The sequence below is a fragment of the Takifugu rubripes genome, chromosome 13 (genome assembly GCF_901000725.2).
Source record: "Takifugu rubripes chromosome 13, fTakRub1.2, whole genome shotgun sequence".
Taxonomy (NCBI): domain Eukaryota; kingdom Metazoa; phylum Chordata; class Actinopteri; order Tetraodontiformes; family Tetraodontidae; genus Takifugu; species Takifugu rubripes.
The window spans coordinates 2,801,528-2,828,032 of NC_042297.1; the positions used below are offsets into that span (position 1 = coordinate 2,801,528).

At 45.6% G+C, this 26,505-nt stretch overlaps 1 protein-coding gene and 1 non-coding gene across 2 annotated transcripts; both read left to right on the plus strand.

Annotated features, from left to right (window-relative positions):
• Window positions 1-17,647: 17,647 nt before the first annotated feature.
• On the plus strand, window positions 17,648-22,694 carry LOC101071896 (7-dehydrocholesterol reductase). The gene is made up of 8 exons (XM_029846564.1): window positions 17,648-17,754; window positions 18,927-19,026; window positions 19,152-19,374; window positions 19,440-19,530; window positions 19,625-19,838; window positions 19,953-20,157; window positions 21,080-21,211; window positions 21,935-22,694. Exons 2-8 carry the CDS (start codon window positions 18,938-18,940, stop codon window positions 22,397-22,399), a joined length of 1,419 nt encoding a protein of 472 aa, XP_029702424.1. The 5' UTR covers window positions 17,648-17,754; window positions 18,927-18,937; the 3' UTR covers window positions 22,400-22,694.
• On the plus strand, window positions 20,519-20,592 carry trnat-agu (transfer RNA threonine (anticodon AGU)). Its single transcript has one exon. It is a non-coding gene; the product is annotated as a tRNA-Thr (tRNA).
• Window positions 22,695-26,505: the final 3,811 nt, after the last annotated feature.

Consider the following 26,505-nt stretch of genomic DNA (forward strand, 5'->3'; position numbering starts at 1 on the left):
CAGAGTTTAACCAGCTCAGTGCTCCTAAAAATCAGCAATTTGAGCAAAATGTGGAAAGCAGCAGTTAAAAAAAAGCTATTTGTCTGAATTCTGCAGCGTGCCCTGGCCCTGCTCCCTGAAAGGAGGCTTTATTTTCATATATGTTTGAACGAAGGCAGGGCCCACAAGCTTATTTAGACGCTCGGCACACATGTAGATGCTGGAATGAGGCGGAGACAGATGGGAAGGTTAAAGAGATTTTAATGAACGTAAAAGGAAACTTGGAACTCTACGGGAGAAGGTCAGCAGACAGCAGGGGAGAGAAGATGGGAGACCAGAAGGAACAAGCAGACTGAAGCTACTGAACAACAGACATTAAAGGCAGCTAAGGAGGACTGAAGAGCCTAAAATAGTGAGTGTAGGTGAGCCAAGGATGAAACCAGCTGCATGATAAGTGTTAAGTATGTTTTTTTTGTCCTTTTACTGAAATGTTTTAGTTATAGCTACAGGAAGGTTTGTTTATTACATAGGTACTGAGTATAAAAGCAGGGTGGAACATACTGTGTGTTCTAATTCAGTATTAGTAACCTGACCCATGGAAACAGGAGGTTGAAAAACACTGCCATCTACAGGCGAAGAGAGGTATCGGTGGTCAAAGTGCCAAAGACCGCACATTAATTATTTCATCAGCGACATTTCACATACAATAACACAGTGCAACAGTGTTATAAAGTCTGTTTCGTCATTATTCCCCATTTTAATATAAAATAGACCCTAAATGAAACATTCACCTTTCCCGTCAATATACTGTAGGTTTTCATGCACATATGCAATTAAAGATATTGAATTAAAATATCATTTTTGGACTCAGAACACGATTCTTTACAAGCTAGCATTGATAGGTTAAGACTGGGCGAAGGAGAGGAATGATAAACTACATTTGCACGTATACGTGACGAGATGTCCGATGGTTGCGTTCACGTGTTCACTGGACGAGGGGGGAAAAACACAAATATTGTCATTTTATCATCTCTGACGTGTAAAATTGCCATCATTTAAAAGTCACATCATTTGTTTCGATTGAACAGGAAGACACGCGTGATTGTTACTTGTTTTAACAGACGGAAGCGCCACAATTCACGCCCATTCACGAAAATACACCGCGAGCGGAACCGCCCGACGCCCAGAACTACACACACCTGACGGAGACTGTCAGGGCGTCACCTGTCCGCCTCACCTGTGTCACCAGAGCCGGCCAACAGTTATGCACAATGGTGAGGAAGCACACGCCTTTAGCACACGTTTCACAACGTCACCGCTGCAGCGCGTCATCAATCATCGTGAATCCCACGGGACTTTAACGCAACTGCCAATTTCTGTCTGCCAAATCCCGGCGTGCCTGTAATTACCAGGGCATGATTAGAGCATGTGCACCGTTCCCGCTGGGTAATCTCCACCCGCTGCCAGCGGCTGCTGTGAATCACGCCGTTGTTCTGCGTGGGGGCGTAGCGTGGAATCAAAGGCATGGCAGCCCGAATTTAGCAATTTAGCATCTTGTGATCTCCAGCCAGCGGTAAACAAACTAAAATCAGATTTATTTAATTAGAAATGTTGCCGCTCACCTTTCAAGTGAGCCTAAATGTTCCTGTGACACCTTTATGGTTCAAACTCACTTCTGGTTGGATGTATTTTAGCAACAGTGCCTCTTTGATGGTGCACGGATCTGATGTCATTACTCTCAAAAGTTTTCTCCTGACCTACAGTCGGGGCTCTATTTGTCAGGCTCCAATATCACTAATAACATTTCCTACCAGCCTGCACAATGTCAAGTTCTGCCATTAGAGTAATTCAGCCTGACATTTCAAGGAGAGAGAGATTCACGAGAAGAGGATCGTATAAGTGAAAGCTGCAAAATAGGTTTTGCTCTGACCCCCCCGGAACCCTCATTTCCTCCCGTAAAGTACTCCTGTTGCTACTTTCACGGTAAACTAGAGCAGTAATCGGCAAAAACGCTTCGCGGAAGCGTCGCGTTGAGCAGGTGAGGTGCAAAAGCTGTGTTTTTGTACGGCTGGACGACTGTTTTCTGCCTGTGTCGTCGCTCCAGAGCCAAAAAACTGCCCCCTGTCAGGACCCCCGTGCTTGACTGGAGGAAGGAACGGCCGTTATTTCTATATATCTCTATTTCTTTATATAGTTTTATTACAAAAAGGGCAAAATATTTGATTGCAATGGTGAGAATAGCTCGATATTTGTAATTTAATGTAATTTAATACAGTACTGGAGGCTTGTGAGGCCACATTTCAGAGCTACATGCATGTTGGTGCTTCCCTGAGTGTGGCGTGTGCCTCGTGCACAGAGGCCTGGCTGGAGCAAACGTGTCCATGGACAATCATTATTGGATGGATTTCATAGGCAGACGCAGCAAGAATCCTCCAGGTAGGAGAAGAAAAGCTTCTGTTTGATCTATTTTAAAAATGAGCAGGTCGTGAGAGCAGATTCAATAGCAAAGAGGCCACAGATCAATAAAATAATTGATTTTTGAGAGAAGTTAGAGCTCAGAGCAACAATGAAATAAATCTCCAGCGTGCACTTCAAGATGAACGTCTGCATTAGGTAATGCTACTGATTACTGTACGGCAACAGTATATAGTTTGCTGTTGAAGAGTGTCAGAAGAGATTTATGTGTGGTTGATAATATTGGCAGAATGATTCAGTGGTGATTATGAGGTAGGAGCCATTAAGATTCAGAAAATAATGAAATCAGCATATAACACGAGAGCTCAGCATCCTAAATATACCAGTTTAAATATGGGACCTATGAGGTAGGTGTGTGTGTGTGTGTGTGTGTAAAACCTCGTTTGCTAAAACAACAAAAAGGTCATAAAGGAGAGCAAGAATTCTACCGCTGAACTAACTGAGGGAGGAAATCTTGAGGATGTCAAAAACTTAACAGCCTTGTTCTGCCTGCGTTCGTTCCCACATTAGCTTGAAGAGCCCAAAACAACGTTCGCTTGGTTAGAATTTACATAAATTAGGAAATATGTGTAGCACAATGTTGCTCCGTATGTCTGCACATGATGTGGTGGTTTATAACAATTTTGGGGAATGTCTAGTATAGCATAGCAGAGTATAGTGTAGCACATCAGAGTGTAGCATAGCAGATTATAGCAGAGTGTAGCGTAGCATAGCAGAGTATAGCATAACAGAGTATAGCAGAGTTTAGTGTAGCATAGCAGAGTATAGCATAACAGAGTATAGCAGAGTTTAGTGTAGCATAGCAGAGTATAGCATAGAATATAGCAGAGTATAGTGTATAGTGTAGCATAGCAGAGTATAACATAGCAGTGTATAGTGTAGCATAGCAGAGTACAGTATAGAATAGCAGAGTATGGCATAACATAGCAGAGTTTAGCAGAATATAGTGTAGCATAGCCGAGTTTAGTATAGCAGAGTATAGTGTAGCATAGTAGAGTATAGCATACAGGGTATAGCATAACAAAGCAGAATATAGTGTAGCATAGCAGAGTATAGAATAGGATAGTATAGTGTAGCATAGCAGAGTACAGCATAGCAGAGTTTAGTGTAACATAGCAGAGTACAGCATAGCAGAGTTTAGTATAGCATGGCATATTATAGCATAGCAGAGTATAGTGTAGCAGCGTAGTTTAGTGCAACACTGTCATATACTGTGACAGTAAAAATGCAGCTTTGACGAGCGTCATGACCCAACAGAATCTACAGGTAACAGTTTGATGATGAATGAAGGATGAATTCCTTAATTCTGGCCTCTCTAACAGGTTTACTTGTTCCCTCAGTCTCGCACACGTTAACGTGTCAGTGGCCGCAGGTAGACACGCATCACCAGTCCTGGCCTCAGTCTCTGGGGGAGTCGGATGAGCCACTTTGTGAAGGCATCCCCTTCCCTATTGTGCATGTTTGGAAAGCGTGCGCGTGTGGGGAGTAGATGGGAATAACAGGATCCAAAAATGAGGCTTGGAGAGTGTTTGTGTGCTGGCTGCAGCACAGACAGATCATCTGAGCGCTTCCCTCTCACCTCCCATTAGCGCGGCTAATGAATAGCTGACTCCAGACCTGTGTCACGGGGCTTCTGTCCTCATGCTCGTCAATCACTGCCTGTGTCCAGGATGTCCCTGTGAGCACCTCTAAAGGGCAGTTTTGAGAGCAGACGCAGGAGCTGCCGATACTGGCGTCGTTTACTCGGTTTATTATTATCTGGCGGCACAAAATAGCGTCTTTCTTTCTCTCTCTCTTTGATCACGGGCTTTGAAAACGTCCGTCAAGTTTTTAAATTGTGGCTCGTTCTGCCGCCGGGGGGGACGTTAAGGATGTCCTCGTCCTGCTACTGGATGTATAGTTCATGGGACGTGCCGGCCCGGTCCGCCGGTGACATATGAGCTACGGTAATGGAGCTGAAGGAAAAAACGTCGGGCGGATCGTCACGGGAACGATCAGTTCTGGACCGAGGGGGGGGGACATCGATACCTGCCGGCCGACTCAGACGCAGCCTCATTCAGACAAGAGTGATTTCTACCATCCGTCTCTGTCTCTGTGGACACCGTTGGTTGTTGTGTCCCCACAAGGGGAACGGTTTATCGGGTTCATGGACTTCACCTGGACGTTCCCGGAGTCTTCGACTCCACTGTTGCAGCTGTATCAGGTCGAGCGAATAGGGCGATACTTCCTGTCATGTGACCAACGTCCAAAAAAGCCTCCAGTTGGAGACGGTGTGGAGACAAATCCAGCTGCTCTCTACATCAAGGAATAACTGTGAGGAATAACTGTTCCCTTTTCCTATTTTTGGAAGTAAAGCATGGACTTGCTAAGACATTTAGGGGTCATATGTGCTTCACTGTGGGAGCCCAGGCCAGCTCCCTTGGTGCTTTAATGTCCCAGCGGAGACACATACGACTGGACTCTGCAGGGGATTATCTATCTGTCTGTCTGTCCGTCAATCTGCCTGTCCATCTGTCTACCTGTCTGTCTGTCTACCTGTCCATCTGTCTACCTGTCTGTCTGTCTACAGTTTTCACCAGCTTTTCTTTGAATTCTTCTTGCACCAAATGTCGGCGTCCTGTAAAAGTTCCCCTTCATGTTTTTGTTGAATGAATGAAGAATGAAATGAACTCGAATATCTAAAAATTGTAAGCGCGCAACTAAAAAGAATAATTAGCTAGAATTAAAATAATAATAATAATAATAATAAAAACATTCCAGGTTAAAACGTCTGTGGACCTGAATATCCCTAAATGGTACGCATGAACAGGACGCGTATATACAGCATAGAAATAGTACATAAAGAGTTTGTATATAAATACAGAACTCAAGGGCGAGTCCCTTGGTTTCTGTTCACGTGTTTCAGACCGTGCGCGAGCACGTGCACCTGTTGATTCCAGACACAGACACAACCTAATGATGTAAGCTGTGCCTGAGTGGATGGCATCGGGGACAGATGGCAGCGGTGATCCAAAGCTCCGGTTCTTCTCCTGGGTGAGAACATCTAAACGCCGCCGTCCACGTGCTTTCATGAATAGCAGCATCTAACGATGGCGTCCAGGTCCCCCAGGTGTCACACGCTACCGTCCACTGCTCCTTCTCGGCTTCATTGATTCACTTTGCTAATTAAAGGGGGAAACTCCTGCCGGATCCTCCCGATGCTCTAATAGGGGTTTGACAGCAGCAGCGAACGTTGAGCCCAGTTTGACGTATACAGTTATTTAAGGAATTAGTGGGTGTATCAAGATTAAAACACGATTAAACACCATTAAAACGCAATTAAACTGTCACTCTAATCATACGTAGGAATGTTATTGATACTGCGGGAGGCTTAGAAGACAAGAAAGTCACTTTTCTGAATCAATAGGGGTGCATATATATATATATATATATATATATATATATAGAGAGTATATATATATATATATTTAGCCATATGTTACTCTGGTTTTTGTTGTGATTCAGACGTGTTTGTAATTATGGGTCTTTTTGTGCAAACGTGCTTGAACATAAAGTTGGAAGCCACATCGATGCAGGCAAATTAATCTGTGATCCAGGAAAAGTTTCTTTTAGGAGCAATCATTACGGCCGCTTCAAAGCCTCAAGAAGGTCGTCTGACTGCACTTTCTGGATTCTCTGTAAACGTGGAGCGAGGGGGGTTTTCAGCTGTGGAGGGACGTGGAGCTGGAATCAAAGGAATGGATCAATTATCCACAGTTACTACAAGAACAGGGCTTCAAAGGGAACATCTCAGATCGGTATCTCTGAGGGCTGTGCTTCCTCCTCCCCCTCTCCAAATACGCAAACATTCCGAAAGTAAAACAGTCAACACATTTGCGAGGCTTAAAATCGCTACAAACGCGCAGTTTTGGTATCGCTAATGTCATCAGAGACGGTGCTAATTTCCTCTTAATCGTCAGGATGGGCGGCTGCGGCGGTTCTGACGCGGCTCATCGGTTTATAAACCTGACCCACTTTCAAAGGAAGGAACAGGAGCGGAGAAAGGGGACGCCGCACCACCGGAGAACCCTTGGAACCCAATTAATGAACCCTACACGGGCAAAGACCGTCACACAATGAAATGAATCCACGTCTCTGTTGGTGTTCTTCACCCAGGATGTATAAAAAGACGCATCCCAACAAAAAGAACCACGTCCATGAACCATTAAGAAAGAGGGATCCAGCTCCAGCTGTTGTGGTTTCAGAGGAAAATAAATGAGGTTGTGAAAAATGGGCCTCCATATGTCACTACTTGTTCCTACACCCCTGTTGGCATCATCTTCTGAAGGCTGGAATATGTTCAATTATATTCATTAATATAGGAGAGCGTCACGGCTGACAAACAGAGACCACGTTTGGATTATTGAAACGCAACCTGGGAGGAAAATCACAGCATGAATATGCAAATAGGTTAAGGAGATTAAAAAGATCAGCAAAAGTGTGCGAGAGCTTCACGTATGGAAGAGCTTCACTGTACGCAGAGACGGGGCGAGAAGGAGGAGACGGAGATAAGACACGTGGACGTGGAGACAGATTCAGGGGAGTTGGGAGCAGAAGGAAAGGCCAGAGGAGCACCGAGAGGGAACGATGATGACGATGGGTGAGGACAGCACGATGGGTGAGGACAGCACGATGGGTGGGGACAGTAAGATGGGTGAGGACAGAACGATGAGCAAGGACAGCACGATGGCTGAGGACAGTAAGATGGGTGAGGACAGCACGATGGGTGAGGACAGCACGATGGGTTAGGACAGCACGATGGGCGAGGACAGCACGATGGGCGAGGACAGCACGATGGGCGAGGACAGCACGATGGGCGAGGACAGCACGATGAGTGGATATCCTGTAAACTTTTGAAATTCATTTTTAGCCTTTCATTTATTTAGATGTTGCCATGGCGATAATTCAATTCATTCAGCAGGACATGCTAATTATCACAAACATGATCTTTAATAAGCAGTTGGCAGAATAATCCAGATAGAAGCTCTGGAACGTGAGACCGACGCTTTTCCCATTCTGAAAGTGTTTCTTAAACATCCTCCATCTTCTGTTCTTCAGCCTGAATCAGGTCCTTAAGATTATTCCCTGATCACTCGTTAGTTGTGACTAATTAATGATGAATGAAAGTCTCAGTCCGACCATCACAGGAGCCCACGAATACTGGGAACACTGGAGGACACTGGAACACTGGAGGACGGTGCTGGAACACTGGAGGACACTGGAACACTGGAGGACGGCGCTGGAACACTGGAGGACGGCGCTGGAACACTGGAGGACACTGGAACACTGGAGGACGGCGCTGGAACACTGGAGGACGGCGCTGGAACACTGGAGGACACTGGAACACTGGAGGACGGTGCCGGAACACTGGAGGACACTGGAACACTGGAGGACACTGGAACACTGGAGGACGGCGCTGGAACACTGGAGGACACTGGAACACTGGAGGACCGTGCTGGAACACTGGAGGACACTGGAACACTGGAGGACACTGGAACACTGGAGGAAGGCGCTGGAACACTGGAGGACACTGGAACACTGGAGGACCGTGCTGGAACACTGGAGGACACTGGAACACTGGAGGACGGTGCTGGAACACTGGAGGACCGTGCTGGAACACTGGAGGACACTGGAACACTGGAGGACCGTGCTGGAACACTGGAGGACACTGGAACACTGGAGGACGGCGCTGGAACACTGGAGGACACTGGAACACTGGAGGACACTGGAGGACACTAGAACACTGGAGGACGGTGCTGGAACACTGGAGGACACTGGAACACTGGAGGACGGTGCTGGAACACTGGAGGACACTGGAACACTGGAGGACACTGGAACACTGGAGGAAGGCGCTGGAACACTGGAGGACACTGGAACACTGGAGGACCGTGCTGGAACACTGGAGGACACTGGAACACTGGAGGACGGTGCTGGAACACTGGAGGACCGTGCTGGAACACTGGAGGACACTGGAACACTGGAGGAGGAAAAAGCAGAAGACGATTGAGATGCGTCAAAAGATGCCTCTGGAACTCCGAGAGAAGTTCTCAGAAGTTCTTGACCTGGTGCGCAGATGTGGCCAGAGACCAGTGGTGGATCACAGAGGCGTGATCCACCTGACTGGTGCCTTAATCGTGCAGACGTAACCTAGAAACTGGCCGAGACATCGGAGCACCTGAGGACCAGACAGCTACTGCTTGAAGAAGACCCCCTGTCCTGAGGACCAAGAGCTCGGTTGGAGACTTTCCCCAAGTGTCCCATTCTGGACCTAATGATGTCGGTGGGGGGAGGACTTTTGGACACCTGACAGGACAAATCGTCCAGCGGGAACTCCTTTATTGGACATTTTCCCCTTTAATGAGCCCCAAATGGTCATTTTGAATTCTTTCAATGATCAAATATTTACTGGGTAATCTTGTAGAATCTGGAACTCACGTAGTATCAAAAATATCGATACTTTAATTCGTGAAGATGCAGATTTAACGTACAACATAACGTATATTTTACACATCAGGAGATCAGAACTGTGTGGGGACGACAAGGAGCCGTTGAAACGAGATAAAGGAGTCAGAATGATCCCAGCCACCCCAGCTGCAACAGAAACAGAGCAGTTACAAATATTACAATTCAAATGACACGTTCCACATAAAAAAGGGAACTTTTGTGGAATGGGGAAGAAAGTTCCAGTTCCTTCGTCGAGCTGGAGAACCGACATCAGAGTTCCGATGTCCTCAATGACACGAGGCCCGAAAGACCTAAAGACGTGCGAGAGACGCTACAGAGAGCTTCTTTAACGTTGGGGCGCTATCGAGAGCATCGGTAATGCTAATAGGGAACGACGTGAAGCTCCTAGCATACTGAAGATGCTATTATTATAAATAAGAGTCTGGGGGACGCTGGGACGACACCCTCGCTGTTTAAGTCATTCCTGAGACATTTCGCGCTCTTTTGCACCGAGTCTATAGAGAGCGTCGCTAGCGGAGGCTCGCTTTCTATGAGACTCTAGGGTTAATGACCCTGATCCCCAAAGCACGGAAGGATATTTTACTGCTAGATAATTGGAGAGCCAGCTCACTTCTGAATAACCACTATGAGATTGTTGCCGTGTGCCTGGCGACCGAGTGAAAAGGAGCCTTCGGTGACAAACGAATCACACGCTGGTTTTCTGACTGGCACACACCTTCCAAACAACGGAAGGCTGGTGCCTGATGTTTTAGGCTATTCCGAACTTATTGAAGGAGAAAGTTTTGGTTCCTTTTCTAAGTTGGTAGCGATGCTTTATAAAAATCGGCTAAAATGTTATATCCAGATGGTAACGGTTCAAACTTCCATGTGGCCCTTCTGGAAGTTTTGACATTCATAGTGTCACAGTCAAGGCGCTCCGCAGATCTGTTCCTTTTACCCAGGCAATTATTTTCTATTTATCATTTAAAATAGAGGAACAATGAGTCTCTCTAGCTGGTGGAACACTGTCCACAAGTCAGCCAGCAAATGCTCTATTCTATATAGCCTATGCTAGCCTAGATGCTACTAGCCTATATCACCTATACTAGCCTAGATGCTACTAGCCTATATCACCTATACTAACAAAGATGATACTAGCCTATATCACATATACTAGCCTAGATGCTTCTAGCCCAGGGGTGGGCAAACATTTTGATTCGTGGGCCACAATGGGTTCTAACATTTGACAAAGGGGCCGGACCAGGAACAGATGGATGGATGGAGTGCTTTGGTAACCTCACCTCATTGGAGGAAAAAATACACATCTTGGGATATGGAGAAAACATGTGCTTTAATTTCAAATGAAAATGAAGAGAAGCATTACAACAAAATATCTGACTTTGGAATGAGTCTTAAAACACTTAAAATCAAATGAATAAAATGTGCCTTTTTAAAAAAAATTAATAACCATTTCTATTTTAAAGCACTGAAAGTTCTGTTATCCTTCAGGATATCACCATCACTCTCCTCCTGACTGTCTTTTTTCTAGTGGGAAAACACCAGAATTGCAGTGAAAATTTAACATTAACAAGGTTTATTCATTTAATTTTTCAAGTTTGGCGGGCCGGATTAAAACGTTTAACGGGCCGCGTGTGGCCCCCGGGCCTTAGTTTGCCCATGCCTGTTCTAGCCTATATAGCCTATACTAGCCTAGATGCTTCTAGCCTATATAGCCTATGCTAGCCTAGATGCTACTAGCCTATATAGCCTATGCCAGCCTAGATGCTACTAGCCTATATAGCCTATGCTAGCCTAGATGCTACTAGTCTATATAGCCTATGCCAGCCTAGATGCTACTAGCCTATATAGCCTATGCCAGCCTAGATGCTTCTAGCCTATATAGCCTATGCTAGCCTAGATGCTACTAGCCTATATAGCCTATGCCAGCCTAGATGCTTCTAGCCTATATAGCCTATGCTAGCCTAGATGCTACTAGCCTATATAGCATATGCCAGCCTAGATGCTACTAGCCTATATAGCCTATACTAGCCTAGATGCTACTAGCCTATATAGCCTATGCTAGCCTAGATGCTACTAGTCTATATAGCCTATGCCAGCCTAGATGCTACTAGCCTATATAGCCTATGCCAGCCTAGATGCTACTAGCCTATATAGCCTATGCCAGCCTAGATGCTACTAGCCTATATAGCCTATACTAGCCTAGATGCTACTAGCCTATATCACCTGTCCTATACTAACAAAGATGATACTTGCCTATATCACATATACTAGCCTAGATGCTTCTAGCCTATATAGCCTATGCTAGCCTAGATGCTACTAGCCTATATAGCCTATGCCAGCCTAGATGCTATTAGCCTATAAACGTAAAGCTCAAGTTGCCGAGGCAATCAAAGCTGTAGCTACTTTCTCGCTGGCCTCTGGTCTCAACTTGAACAACAAAATGTGAACTTGCGCCAGTTACAGCACGTTCTGAGAGGAGAGCCTCAGGCATCCCCGTCAAGCAGGAGGTTGAACGACAAAGGTCAGTTCTTCACTTATTAGGAATTTCAGTCACTCCCTGGTTTCCCTGGTCCCGTTACAGAGAACAACACGTGTGTTTCATGTGATTCCTGATGGTGCCAGAAGGTTCTTGGTGTCCTAAAGGTAGGAAATGACTCGTCCCAAGGTTGTTGCCACTAAACATCAGTCAAGAGATGATTAATTCACAGACATTGTTTCCAAACCTTCAGCAGGTTCACAGGTTGATATAGGTTGTGATATAGGTTGGGGAAATGCATCTTGTCAAGAAAATTACAAATAAGGTCAGGTTAGCCTTAAAATGAAATCCAGTCAAGACCAATTTTAAGTACAGAATAAATACTGACTCCATTTTTGCTGTTTTTGTGGCGTTATAGACTAAAAAATATGTCATCTATTTTTGGAATGTACTTACTTTGTGGATTGACCTTTATAATCTCTTAAATTTCAAACTTGATTCTTCATTTAAATATTTGGTTTGTCAGAAAATAAGCAGACAAAATGCGCATAATCAGCCTTCTCGGAATTATAGCTAAGCGTCACATCCACGTCATCCACATTTTCTTATTTTTAGGGCTATATTAATATTTTCTTTAGAAAATATTGAAGAAGTTTGAAACCCAACGTGATCAAAACAAGAAGTCTGGGTGAAAAACGTAATATTACCTGAACTTTATTATATAATACTCCCTGAAGTCTATATCTGCATATATATGAGCGATGTGTGGAAATGTTTGCGCTAGTTTCCTCCTCTGCAGCTAATTTTGAGGTGATTAAGATGGATCCAACAAGCCATCACAGCAAATTTCAGTGATAAACTGTCAAGCTCAAAACACCAAATTACACAAATTACACAATTGTACTTGTACATGTTTTGACAAACGATCTCCTCAACAGATTTCTCTGCGTTTTGTGTCCTAATTAGCTTTAATTTTTGGCCTCTTTTGTCAAGCTGTGCATATTTTATTGGTATGAATTCGAGCTGGAGCTCAGGGAGGAGAAGGACACGTTGACAAAACAAAGAGCATAGCTGAGGACGCCGCTCCAACCAGAAGAGGTTCCATTTTGGAACCCATTAAGAAGGTTTTGGCTGAAATGATAGTGCTTAAACATCCAAAGAGCGGCGAGCTTTTATGAAATGAACAAATGTTGATGCATCTTTCCAAAGTGGGTCGTTTGTTGCCGTTGCTCTTGCAGTAGATCATCCAATACACAAATCTGTATTTACAACCCGCCTTTAAATTCATGTTCACTTGTTATTAAATGCTGAATTGGTGCTTTTTTTTAGTTTTTTTTTAATTTCAAACATTCTTGAGCCATCTTATGTGGGCAGATCTAAGGAATCCTGATCTAATTAGCCTCGCTTTGAAAGTTAAAAGTTTTGTGAGAACGGCTCTAGCGGATACGCTAACATTGAATGGATGCTAATAATCTGCCTCCTTTTGAGGACAAATCTTCATTTTTGTGTCGTAATAGAGGGCTTTTCCAGCATTTTGATGGAGAGGAAGACGGACGAACATTCAAGTGCCGTCAGGTTTGCACACAATGTGCATTGTGAGCATTTTTCAATATAAATATTGGTTGGATTATCGTTCATGGCCAGTAGGAGGCTAACGGTGAAAATGCTACAATCGTCATGACAATATGGAACAATAAAGGATTTTATTGAACAATAGTTGACACGGCCTTGTTCTCTGGAGGGACGTGAGTTCTCAGAAAATTCCCTTTTCCGTCTCCGTAACATCTGAGTTTTACAGTCTCTCTGTGACCGATGAGCTGATTGTGAGCACTTTTCTGAAGAAAAGAAGCTATTTTCACAAAACCCTAAAATTTGCCATTTTACTGAATCTTTGAGGGAAATTTGACTGAATCGTTCAGAGCTGCAATATGAGCCTCAGACTCATCTCAGGAACGCTGACGGAACCATACTGGGAGGAATATTCAGCCAGGAAAACTGGAATGAGATTTATGGTGGGTCTGCATGGTGGGTCTGCATGGTGGGGTCTGAATGGTGGGTCTTCATGGTGGGGTCTGAATGATGGGGTCTGAATGGTGGGGTCTTCATGATGGGTCTTCATGATGGGTCTTCATGGTGGGGTCTGAATGATGGGGTCTGAATGATGGGGTCTTCATGGTGGGTCTTCATGGTGGGGTCTGAATGATGGGGTCTTCATGATGGGTCTTCATGGTGGGGTCTGAATGATGGGGTCTGAATGATGGGGTCTTCATGGTGGGTCTTCATGATGGGGTCTGAATGATGGGGTCTGAATGATGGGGTCTTCATGGTGGGTCTTCATGGTGGGGTCTTCATGGTTGGGTCTGAATGGTGGGGTCTTCATGGTGGGTCTTCATGGTGGGTCTTCATGGTGGGGTCTGAATGATGGGGTCTTCATGGTGGGTCTTCATGGTGGGGTCTTCATGGTGGGGTCTGAATGATGGGGTCTTCATGGTGGGGTTGTGCGCCTAAAAGGTCGCTCGTAAACCAGTTTCCTTCTACAACACCAACCATAACAGAATTGATCAAATCAAGTTGCACCACAGCTCCTGGAGGCCTCAGACTTAGATGGAAGCTGACATTATTGTCTGTGTGCTTCTGTCACGTCAGGATTTCTTCTGGTTCTCTCTGCCTCCCTCTCTCTGCCTCTTGTAACCCTAATTACCCTCCTGTCTACCTAATTGCTCCCACTTCCCCCACGGGTGGTTTAAACCCGCATCTCCTTCCCTTCTGAGCCAGAATGTCTTTGGTGAAAGTGTCTCGCTTCACCCCTCGTGTCTCCATGATGGATTATTCCTGATCATTCTCTGCCTGTTGATTTGCATTTGAAGAATTAATACCGTTAATAAAATAGCAATAACAGTTCACATGAACTGATATTGAACAGTGTTTTATATAATCAGTGTATTCATATGCATTAATATAAGGTATATGATGATCTTCAGGACCACCCAGGCTGTGAATTTGAGCTCTGGGGACTTTCTGAGTGAACAGTCACCCTCCAGAAACCAGTCAGTCAAGCAGAGATTCAATGAGCTCTGCCACATGCTGCCTTTTCCACCGCTCACAGTGGGATTCCTGTAGTCCGAAACAGTCATTTAAGATTAAAGGCGGTTCAGAAAATGTCCACGCACACACACACACACACACACACATGCCAAGAGTCAGCAGCCCAAACAGTTGGTACAAAGCAGGATGGTTGTGTGGTTGCAGCAGAAACACGAGCTCATTAAACAGGCGTTTTCCAAACTGTGGTCTCAATTAATGATCCCCTGTTTTTCTTTTGCTATTTCCTTCCACGCCGATCCGTGGAAGCGCTGCAGACGGTTGCGCATAAAAATCCTCGGAAACAATCAGCTGGAGGATTCTGATATTCATCAAATATTGAGCTGAGAAGCCCTGATTCCAGGCCGATGGTGGGTTTGACCTGTAGCAGATCATCTACAGCTGTAAATACAGGATGGAACCATTTGTTCTGTATGAACAGGTGCCGGAACCAGTTATTTTAAAAGCAAATCATTATATATTCCCGTAATAAATGATCACAACGAGGCACAATTCCAAGAAACAGACGTGGTTTCGTCATTCAAGCATCAATAAAGACACAATTATGCGGCCTCATCAGGTAGAAAATGAATCCCCCTCCACTCAGCATTTCTCAATTAAAACTTTAATTGGACCTCATTGTCAGGTGGGTGTACGTGGAGAGTCAGGTCACCAAATGAACTGTCTTCTACCTGTGCCCGTTCAATCATACCTTCTTTACATGCTGCTGTACGCGCACGTTTGTCCAAGCACGCCACAATTATCACTCCAAACTTGTGCTGGACCTTCTTGCGCAACAAGCAGCTGAAGTCACTCCAGTGGACACCTCATTTGAGGGCAATTATTAATTAGCTGCGTTGCCCCTCTGTCTTCGGATAACCTTAATTGCACCCGCAGAGACTACAAATTGGACAAATTCAAAAGTCTTTTTGAAAGTAATTTCTGTTTTTGAACCCTACTTTGTCTCGTGCTGCTGAGAGATTAATAATCGTCCACCACCTGCAGGATGGTGGCTCAGTCCCATTACCAGCTCAACAACATCAGCCTGTTCGGCGACCAGCAGGTCAGCGTCAGGCCCCAGTTTTCCTGCCGCGCTTCTTTTCTAGTAATACACATTTATCTGTTCTTAGTTTAATGGAATTACTCCTGGTCTACCAGTTCCTGTTGTGTTTTAGTCCCACTGAAAAGTTGGAATTTCCTACTGTTTCATTTCTGGTTCATACTGAGCTTTTTATTAAACCTGGTTAAACTTGGTCTTATTAGTCTGCGTTTGGGACCAAATCTGCCTCGACTGTAGACGCGGAACCCTACAGCACGTCAGAGAATACTGCTCCGATCTAATGCGTTTGGACAGAGTGCGTTATACGTGTAACACGGTTACGTAACATAATAGGCTGCCTTATGATCAAAGCCCCTTGGCCTTGATCTTTGGAAGAACAAGGGTCAGAGTCCCGCCGGGATCTGGAACATGACCAAATGGGATCTGTTCCTTGGCCTGTGATCGACATTTCAGTGAACATTTTACGACAAGTTATGTTTAGAGACAGACAGACAGGCAGGCAGACAGACAGGATTAGAGCCCAGAGCGTCAGGTTTGTAGTGCTACAGTCATTTGTTCACAGCTAAAGAACTGTGTTTTATATATATATATTGTCCTGGGTGAACTCCAGAGGCTCCCAAAAGGCCTGGAATAATGAGTCTGCTCTGGGGGGGTCGTTGGGGTGACAGCATTTAGTTTGAAAGCATCGTCTTTAACGATGATTATTTGGTTGAAACATTCGTTCCTGAGCCTCAATAGCGCTACATAATCAGTCAGTCAAATGACGTCACTCTTGATTTTACTTCATCGGATGTTTTACCAAGACAAATGTACTTAAACTGTGACGACATTTAAGCACAATGATGCCGTCTGAAATCATTGGCAGGGATTTCTTTATTAACGTCTTTTTTTGTAAAAACACTACTGCATCATTTGCTTTGATCTTGATATCAGGGCAGCCAGAGCGAAGAAAGGAAGATGGACAGAACTTCTATGCTGCATGTGCTGGGTGGTTCGTAGCTGTGAGTCAGTACCTCCACGTCCGAGGCCGTGGTTATTGACGAAGGAAGGGCGGCTTGCCCTCTACTGGAGAAGTCCTGTCGCATGGGAAGGAGTTCAAGTATCTCGGAGTCTTCTCGAGTGACTGAAAGATGGAGGGTGAGATTGAAAGGCAGGTTGGTGCAGCGTCTCTAGGACCGCTGTGGTGAAGAAAGAGCCGTGTTGAAAGGTGAAGACCCCGATCTCCTGTCAGTCCGCGCTCCCTCTCACCCGTGGTCATCAACAAGATCGCAGATACAGGCGACAGAGTGAAAAAGGTACGTTTTGGTCTGTAGGCCTCTTGATAAAATCAGAAGGTGCAGAGAAGTCAGAGATGTAGAAGGATCAAATGTACCTCTTCCTAACTCTCAGTTTGTTTTTTTCATAACACTTTCAACAATTTTTGACTGATCCACAGATTCATTTCTTCACAACACTCTCTGAAACTGAAAATAAAACGAATATGTCAAACAACATTGTCTCCCACCACCAGTTTCCTTTTCATTGGCATTTTTCTCTTCCGTGGATCGCGTCAACTTCATTTTAGACAAACAGCCCCACCTGGTGGTAGTATTTGATATATGTACAGATTGTATTCTGTTTATTTGGCCAGACAATAAACTTTTCAATCAATCTTTATTTATATAGCGTCTGTTACAGCCTTTTACAACGACCAGTCGAAAACGTTTGATAATATAATGTCACAATACAACAACTACTAAGGTCAGGTCGTTGGAACTGCACACGTGGGCAGTTATTTTCCTACATTTTTGGAGCAACATCCACAGTTTGCGTAATTTATGCGATTAAATTCAGCGTTCTGTGCTGCAGTATCTAAAACTGCATCGCATGTGTCACATACTGATGCATAAGATACCAGTAGCAGCTCATCCTTCCCACTTCCCCGACACTCGTTCCGCCATTCAACCAGTAGCGAGCTCATCAGCCGGTGGTGGTTCTAGTCAGTATTGTCCAATCAGAGTCGTCGTTATTTGCCAGCCCCGCCCCTGCTTAGATGCCATTGGTCATTCCCGGGTATTGGGGCGTGGCTTGTGGAGCTCCTGAGGGCTGTGTCCAGCGGTTATGTGTTGACCTGTGAGCCCAGCTGCTGCCAACACGAACCCGTCCCCAGCCCTCGAACCTTAGGTCCATTTAGCTCCCGGTGAGTAAGATGTTTTATCGTCACACTGCAGTATTCCTCACTTTAATGCATAAATGTTTTGGTTTGTTTGTTTGTTTGTTTTTTATTGTGGTTATATGGGTTCTGTGAAACATTGTAGGGTTCCGTTATTTTGTCTACCGGGTTTATCGTCATTAGGGGATGGATAAAGGCACAACACAACCAGATTTGTCGACAAATTGACTTAGTATTTATGTCAACTAAGACAACAGTTGGATTATTGAGACGTTATGCAACTTCCCCCCCAGCGATTGTAAAAACGCGGAGGAGCGCAGCGCCGTGCGTTGGGGGGGGGGGGGGGGGGGGGGGGGGTGTCACGGCTGCCGAGGCACCGGCTTCATCACAGGCTAATTCACAAACACATCCCTTTAATTATTACCTTCTGCTTCGGGTTAATAAGCAGTAATAAGCAGAAAACGGTTTACGTTTGGATATGGGATCCTCCATTTAGTGCAGACATGGGAGAAACCAACGCATGGCTGCAGACTGTCCCCCTAAAATTAACATCAGGTTATTAACTATAAATGCATGTGCGTGCACGCCTGTGTGCCTGTTGGCATGAGCACGCGTGCACATGTAAGTTTACCTAACCGGCCTCCACCTGAGGCTCTACTATCACCTCTCCAAGGACAGGCACTTGTATTCCCCAATCACTCATTATCTGGTGCCATAAACGCTCTCGTGGGACGACACACAAGCTATCAGGAAATGATTTCAAGGTGTAAGAATCCATTTTTAAAGATATCAGTATCAGTATAGCTGAGATGTTCAGTTTTATTTATCTGATATGCTGAGCAGGAGAGCTCGAGGCCTCGGGTGTGCTCAGCACCCCGACCCCTCGGGTCACCTTTTGCAGCCAAGTCAGCGCAATTCCGGGTAGTAAATCCCATGTTTCATAAGGAGCAGCTATACTTTTGGAATACCTACATTCTTTTTGGGTCGCCACTGGGATTTGAACCAGAAACCCTCCCAGCCCGGCCCGCCTCAGACGGAGCTACAGCTGAAAATAAGGGAGAATAACGCGCGTGTTGTAGCTGTTGTCACACGGCGCACAGTCCGGAGGGAGCTTTGATTGTACCCAAAGTTCGGCGTGCCAACGCATCATTTCTCTGAACCAAAGTCTCCTACGTCTGACCATTTATCCGAAATCCCAGGTCCAGCAGCGATGGAGGCGACCAGGCGGAACGTCCAGCAGAGAGGCAACAAGGAGACATCAGAGCGAACGGAGCCGCCGGCCCAGTGGGGCAGAGCGTGGTGAGTGTTTGTGTTATTATAGGATTAGAATTTCAGTTTGGTTTCCAGACAAGACACAAACCCATCATTAGGCATTAGCAGTCGCCAGTGGGGAAACTCTCCCTTTGTCTGTCTATGACGCCCAGGGAGGTGGACTGGTTCTCCCTGATCTCGGTGCTGGGCCTCCTTTGCTTTGCGCCTTTCATCGTCTTTTACTTTGTGATGGCGTGCGACCAGCACCAGTGCTCCCTCAGCCAGCCGCTGCTGCAGCTGCTCCGCGGAGACGCCAGCCTGCTGTCCATCTGGGAGCGCACGGCCTCCTTCTCCTGGTCAGCTGCCAAGATCTACTCCGTCTGGGTGGTCTTCCAGGTAAGGCCGCGTGTCGGAGCGCGGGGGGCGAACAAGCGCCAGTCACAGCTGGTTTGTTCCTTCAGGTGTTCCTGTACATGTGCGTCCCTGACGTCACTCACAAGGTGATCCCCGGGTATGTCGGGGGAGTGCAGGACGGAGCGCGAACTCCTGCTGGTAATTAGGACTCGCGTCAACCCCTCATTTGAATAACACATCAAACCGCGGCGAGGAGGCAAGCTTTGTTTTTTCTCTTCGTTTGTTCCTGCAGGGCTAATTAACAAGTACGAGATTAACGGCTTGCAGTGCTGGCTCATCACTCATGCGCTGTGGTTTGCCAACGCCCACCATTTCCGCTGGTTTTCTCCCACCATCATCTTCGACAACTGGATCCCCCTCATGTGGTGCGCCAACATTCTGGGCTACGCTGTGTCCACCTTTGCGTTCACCAAGGCTTACCTGTTCCCCACGAACTCCGAAGACTGGTGAGTGGTGCTGAAGATGCTAGCCGTCGCTAAACGTGGCTAGCTCAGCACGTCTCGCTTCATCCTGAGGGGTTTTCTCTCATTTGTTAATGTGCAGCTTTTGTGACCCTGCAGCAAATTCACGGGGAACTTCGTCTATGACTTTATGATGGGCATCGAATTCAACCCCCGCGTCGGCAAGTGGTTTGACTTCAAGCTGTTCTTCAACGGTCGCCCCGGCATCGTGGCCTGGACGCTCATCAACCTGTCCTACATGGCCAAGCAGCAGGAGCTCTACGGGCACGTCACAAACTCCATGATCCTCGTCAACGTGCTGCAGGTAACGAATCAACACGCTGGAGTTAAACTCTCCCGGTTCGTTCAGAGTTTAAGGATATTTGCGAGGACATGGGATCTAGCTCGTGCTCCCAGTGAAGAGAGAGCTTTTATAACCTCACTGTGACAGGTTCAGACCTGTAGGCCACCTTTATTATATAAGAAATATATAATCCAATAACCCCCCCTGGTTTGTTCTCGGCCGCCCAAAACTGTTGTTCCGACATCAGTTTGTTTGGCGCCGGGGGTTCTTCTGTTATGGCGTTACAGACTTTACGCAGCAGCATCTTCAGATCAGATGATCTGAATATTATCTATTATTGTTTTATCAGTTCATGATTGAGTCCCCAGGGGGTTGTTTCTGTGGTGCTGTGGCTTAGCTGGTTAAAGTGCCTGTCTAGTAAACAGGAGATCCTGGGTTCGAGTCCCAGCAGTGCCTTAAGACCCTTTTGAAGGACGGCAGAAGCTCAGTCTGTCGGGATGCAGGGGGTCTGAGTCAAGTCCAAACTAAGGGGAGTAGTTATGGAGCCAGACCCGAGGGCCCATTTTTGGAACACTTCTGAGGTGCCTTTGAGCAGGGCACTGCACCCTCCTGTTGAGGGCAGCTTATTCTCCTCACTGATTGCGTTCAGGGCCGTGAGACTTGTGTTGCAGAGTTTCTGCAGCAGCACCGGAGGAATAAACAGAGCCTGGGGGGTGATCATAACACAGATCAACACATAACTGTCTTGCAGTAATTGTGTGTTTGTATTTACTGCATGCATCTTGTGTGTAATGAAGAGTAATTTCCCTCTACAGAATCCTTCTACGACGATAGATCCATTTTGATCACCCCTGTAAAGATTAATCCCCCGCCCAAAATAATGCCAGACGACACCTTCGGTCCTCGAACTAACCACAAAACTGCGCTTTGTGCTTCCATGGAGGCCATTTATGTGCTGGACTTCTTCTGGAACGAGGCGTGGTACCTGAAGACCATCGACATCTGCCACGACCACTTTGGATGGTATCTGGGCTGGGGGGACTGTGTGTGGCTGCCCTACCTCTACACATTACAGGTAAAACTCCTGTTAGAGACAAATCAAGTACCGTATTTTCTGGACTATATGTCGCTCCGGAGTTTAAGTCGCACTAGCCAAAAAATGCATAATAAAGAAGAAAAATAGATATATAAATCGCATTTTGGGGGAAAATTTATTTGATAAAATCCAAGATCAAGAACATACATTTAATCTTGAAAGGCTATTAGCAATCCATTAGCATGGATTAGCAATAGCGTTACGGTATGCTAACGTAACAAATTCAGCTACATGACCCACAACGAACTGAGTACGTGTCTGCTTTATTAACGTAACATATTAACAGTTATTCAGATAACTATAGCATAAAGAACATCCGAGCAAGTTTACCAAACAATCAAGTCTAACTCAATAGACGAAGCACCGCTTCTTCTTCTGCGTCGCGAAAGGAACTCGTTCCTCGGGTACACACGCCTAGAGCGCCCTCTTGTGGTTATCAGCGTGAAAATAACGAACATGTGAAATTCTGTAATAATGTATTTATTTAACATATAAGTCGCTCCGGAGTACAAGTCACACCCCCTGACAAACTATGAAAAACTTATCGTTCGGAAAATATGGTACAAAAAAACCTGCGGGGAAGCAGAACATTGAGCACAACAGCACCGTCTTAATGAGTGTGGGAACTCCACAGGAGAATTAGCCTCAACAGTCCGTTTTTGCATCACAGTTGAGCAGAAGGGTTGTATTTTGTGTCGTCAGGGTCTGTACCTGGTCTACCACCCGGTCCAGCTGTCCAACCTTCACGCTCTGGCTGTGCTCCTGCTCGGCCTGGTGGGATATTACATCTTCCGGTCCACCAACCACCAGAAGGACCTGTTCCGGCGCAGCAACGGCTCCTGCACCATCTGGGGCCGCAAACCCACCTTTATCGAGTGCTCGTACCGCTCCGGTGACGGCGAGGTCCACCGCAGTAAGCTGCTGACCTCAGGTTTCTGGGGAGTGGCGCGCCACTTCAACTACACGGGCGACCTGATGGGATCGCTGGCCTACTGCGCCGCCTGTGGCTTCGGACACCTCCTCCCGTACTTCTACATCATCTACATGACCATCCTGCTGGTCCACCGCTGCGTACGCGACGAGCACCGCTGCAGCAGCAAATACGGCAAAGACTGGAAGCGCTACACCGACGCCGTGCCGCACCGGCTGATTCCCGGGATCTTTTAGATTTAGAGAGGAGCGATGGTGTGTGAGGGCTGAGAGCATCAGGATAATCAGTGTGTGTGTGTGTGTGTATTGTCAACATTCAACGCCTTCCTAGTCCAGAAATGTCTTTATATAAATTCATAAATTGAAACCAGTTATATCGGCTGGTTTCCTGCTGTGGGACAGTTGGACATCATGGATTTATACCTCACAAACTTTTTTATTTTTACAGAAATAAACAAAAGTCAACATTTTGTACCGTGCTGGGCCGGCTGCTAACTGTTACCCACATAAATGCAAATCGTATTTTAGCTGATTTTCTTCAGGGGACGTTCATTTCAGGGACATCAGGGTTTGGTACGTGATGCTGAGGATGGAAAACTCATGTACACATTTTATTGGATCCAAAAATATAACAAATTTAACAAATGATAAGCTAGTAATAATAATAATAAGCTAGTTGCCTGGTGGTGACGCCTGTTTCGGAACTGCTGGCTGCTGCTGCTTTTAAAGTTTTTCGCTAAACATTTTGGAAGCATTCAAACCTCAAATAGACAATATTAAAATTCCTTTTCAGAAAGTGCTTTTTGCTGCTTCTGCCCCACTCACCCCACCTCTTAGCCTGTTTTTGTGCAGGCAAATTATGCTTCAAAATAAAACAAGTCATTTTCCCCCATTTTGGTAATGCAGGTTATAAAAAAAAAAAAACCTCAAATTTACGCTCAAGACCGCAAGACTTGGCAGGTTTTCAAGTTCCTGCCACTCTGCCGTAACATTTGGGTGTTTAGAGATGGTGATGGGTAGCTCTGGCAAACACTGAGTGCTTCAGACAATGGAACAAGTTTGTGTTTTTTTAAAGAAACCTCTTATTTGATACATTTTCAAAAATGACTAAAATTGTGCTTTATCATTCTTGGGGTGTGTGAGCTGAAGAGAGAATACTTTTTATCCATTTATTCAACATTTGCATTCAGCCAAACAACATCAAACATTATAGAAAATCATGGAAAGGGTGTGAAAATGTACAGTTGTACGCGTTACTATATGTGTTATAAACACAATGTAAGTTTACATCCATCCACACCGCTGTTTTTGTGCGGTTGTTGTAATTCTACAATTGGCCACAAGAGGGCAGCAGAAGCCTGCTAATGTCTGGCTGGAGAACGAGACAACCCAAACCTCTCACAAGACTAACTGACATCCCATCACATCAGGCTGCACCCAATGGAGCTCTGTTTAGTTGAATTGCACCTCAAACTAAACGACCCAAACTTTCTAAGGCACCGTGAAAAGCTGCTAGTAGAAAAAACAAGTTTATGCTGCAGGAATCAAAGAACCTTCGTGAATTGAAAGACAGAACAGTCATAGAAATCCGTGCCACTCTTCAGACAAACAGGGTTTGATATTCCTACAGGCTACATTAGTTTTAAATTTCAGATTGGGGGGGGGGGGGGGGGGGGGGTGAGGCTTGTGGGTGAGAGGAAGAGGAAGGAGGGAGTGAGGGTGATTTGTCAGCAGACTGCATCAAGCCTCCGTAGGCACCAAGGAGAAAAGGCTGAGGTTCAGATGTTCCACACCAGCACTAATAATGCCAATAACTCATAATGCTGTCGGCGCGTTTGGATGCACGGAGGAGCAATTTAAACCACCGCAGTGTGTGTGTGTGTGTGTGTGTGTGTGTTGCAACGTGTTGCTTGAAATGAATGAGTGACCTCTGCCTGCAGATGCTCACTGATCAATACTTCAGTGATGTAGCGTCTGAGAAACCTCGTTAATGAGTCTAATCATCTTTTGGGTACTCTTGCAGTAGCAGAATCCCATATTTAAATATTACCGAAGCAATAATTAAGTGCATCGCAATAATAACACAACGGCAGCCATTTTGCTAAGTTTGACGAACTTCTTTCTTGGTGTTGTTCTATTTCTCTGACCTTTGACCCCCAGTCTGCTTCGCCTGGTAGATAATACACTTGTGAAATAAGCCGACCTTATTATTTAAAAGATAACAATCAAAGATTCTGACACAGAATCTCATTAAAGGGGGTATATTAATGATGTCGCAGCCCACTGATGACACTTTTATCGCACTTCCGTTCCCCCCGTGAGAGAAACAGCCTCTTTTCTTCCTGACACATTGAAACGGGCCGAGAATAAGCTGTCAAAAGTTCTGCCCGAATTTCCGACTTCACTATTTGTAAATCACAGTTTAATTAAAGGCAGGATTAGGGAGGAATTACCGGGATTAATAAGGATTGACAGCCGACGCAGCGAAGCCACAGTTGATGCGGTGGAAATAACAACCCGCCGAACCAGAGGCTGCATCTCATGTTAACGCCACTTTTGGAGCCTCATTTAATCACGTGTGTTTCACAGGTTCGGATCGTGGCTCCTCCGCAGTTCCGCCGTGGCCCCCTGAGCTGGAACAGACTGATTGGCAGATTATAAATCAGGCTGTGACGCCCGGGGCTGATTAGTGAAGATTAATGTGCCTAAAGGCAAGAAGGGTGACGCAATACTGGACGTGCTGGTTTTCTTACTTCTGTATTACATTATAACAGCACTAGCTGACCTCAGATGTGACGCGAGATGATAGGGTGTCGTTGAGGTAAAAGCTTCCCTCTTCCGCTCGCCATAAAAGCGTGAGATGTTTGCGGTGGCTGCTCTGTGGTCCTGGATGGGATGGGATGTCCTGCTGCGGGTTTGTCTGAGAACTCTGGTGCGCCGAGCTGAACCTCCTCACAGCCCGGGGAATACCGTATCACTCCGCCCAGACCGGGTTGCTAGCATGACTCTCTCGGTGCCATTAGAAACACCCTTTCATGGAGTCTGATGGACGGGAGATGTTCTCCTTACTGGTACCAACAGACCCCAAGTGTTCTCACTTCAGTGGATATGAGGAGCTGCTTCTATTTAGTGCTAATAAATTAGCTTATTTTAGCAAAACACGGTTTAAAATCACCTTTTTTGTGGCTGCTGCAGCTCTGACCATGTAAAGAGGTGCAGAACATGCTTCCCCTGACCAATTAGCTGACTTACTGAAGCGGCAGCAGCAGAAGCAGCAGCTCACACCCCCACTAACAGCTTCCTCTTTAATAAATTAGAAGAAGCAATCACGCCTCCATTACCCTTCAGCCACACTTGCACAAGGCGAAAACACAGCCGGAAAATGTTGCCGCTCCGATTAAATATGAGAACAAGAGCTCAGCCGCCTGTTTCTGCCTCCGAGTGTGAAAGGTTACAGGCTGGTGACGTCTGCCAGGTCGCTGCACCTGAAATCACGATTCAAATAATGGATCTTTGACAGACGTTCTCCTACGCACACGATGACAGTCACGACTCCTGAAGTGGATTTATGGTAATATGGTGACTGTAGACGCCTTGGAACCCCTTTTCTACAGGTTGTCAGTCTCACAGGTCGGGCTGGTCAGAAGAAACATGACATAATATTCATTTTCCTATGTTCTTTGTATTACTGGTTCCATTATTTTGGACGTTTATGCATATAATGATTTAAGAAAAGCACAAAAAAGACTCATTAACTCCTGAGGAGTGGATGGAAATAGGTTGTGTACTAATTTCCCTGAAACCTGAGGTGTTTGTGTGATTGCATTCATCTGCTGAACAGGGCAGACGGTGAATGGATGGACTTCCACCAGCCACTGGTGCTGTGCGCCGCATGCTAATCGGATGTGGCGGCATTGTCATCAGCCCGTCTGCACTTCCTCTGCCCACTTCCTACTTCCTGTCTTACCGCTGACGATGCAAACCTGGAATATTCCTCAGTGAGCTGCTGAGAATGAAAATGTTTCATTCTCTTTTCGTCTTGGATCTCTCTCCTTTTTTTAATGTCTTTTCCCAAAATGACAGGAGTATTGTTCAGTAGACAGATGGACTGATTAAGAAAAATCCAAACTTCCCATCAATAAATAAGGTTAAATATAATATCATAATTAAAACAGCAGCATCCATTAACAAATATAAAAGAAAACATGAAAGTAGAACTGAGCAAATGATGGATGAATAGAACACGATAGCATTTATTGCTATTTTCACGAGTAAACCACAGCACAGGAACGTCGGAATTGTTTTGCTCTCACAAAGTCACGCTAAAGGAAATGAAAGACCAA

What these genes read in the sequence shown, in the direction of transcription:
- LOC101071896 (XM_029846564.1), top strand. Translation starts at nt 18,938, where the DNA reads ATGGAGGCGACCAGGCGGAACGTCCAGCAGAGAGGCAACAAGGAGACA. An exon ending in CCGTCTGGGTGGTCTTCCAG is followed by an intron (nt 19,375 to 19,439) that starts GTAAGGCCGCGT and finishes TTGTTCCTTCAG; the next exon opens with GTGTTCCTGTACATGTGCGT. An exon ending in CCTACCTCTACACATTACAG is followed by an intron (nt 21,212 to 21,934) that starts GTAAAACTCCTG and finishes TTGTGTCGTCAG; the next exon opens with GGTCTGTACCTGGTCTACCA.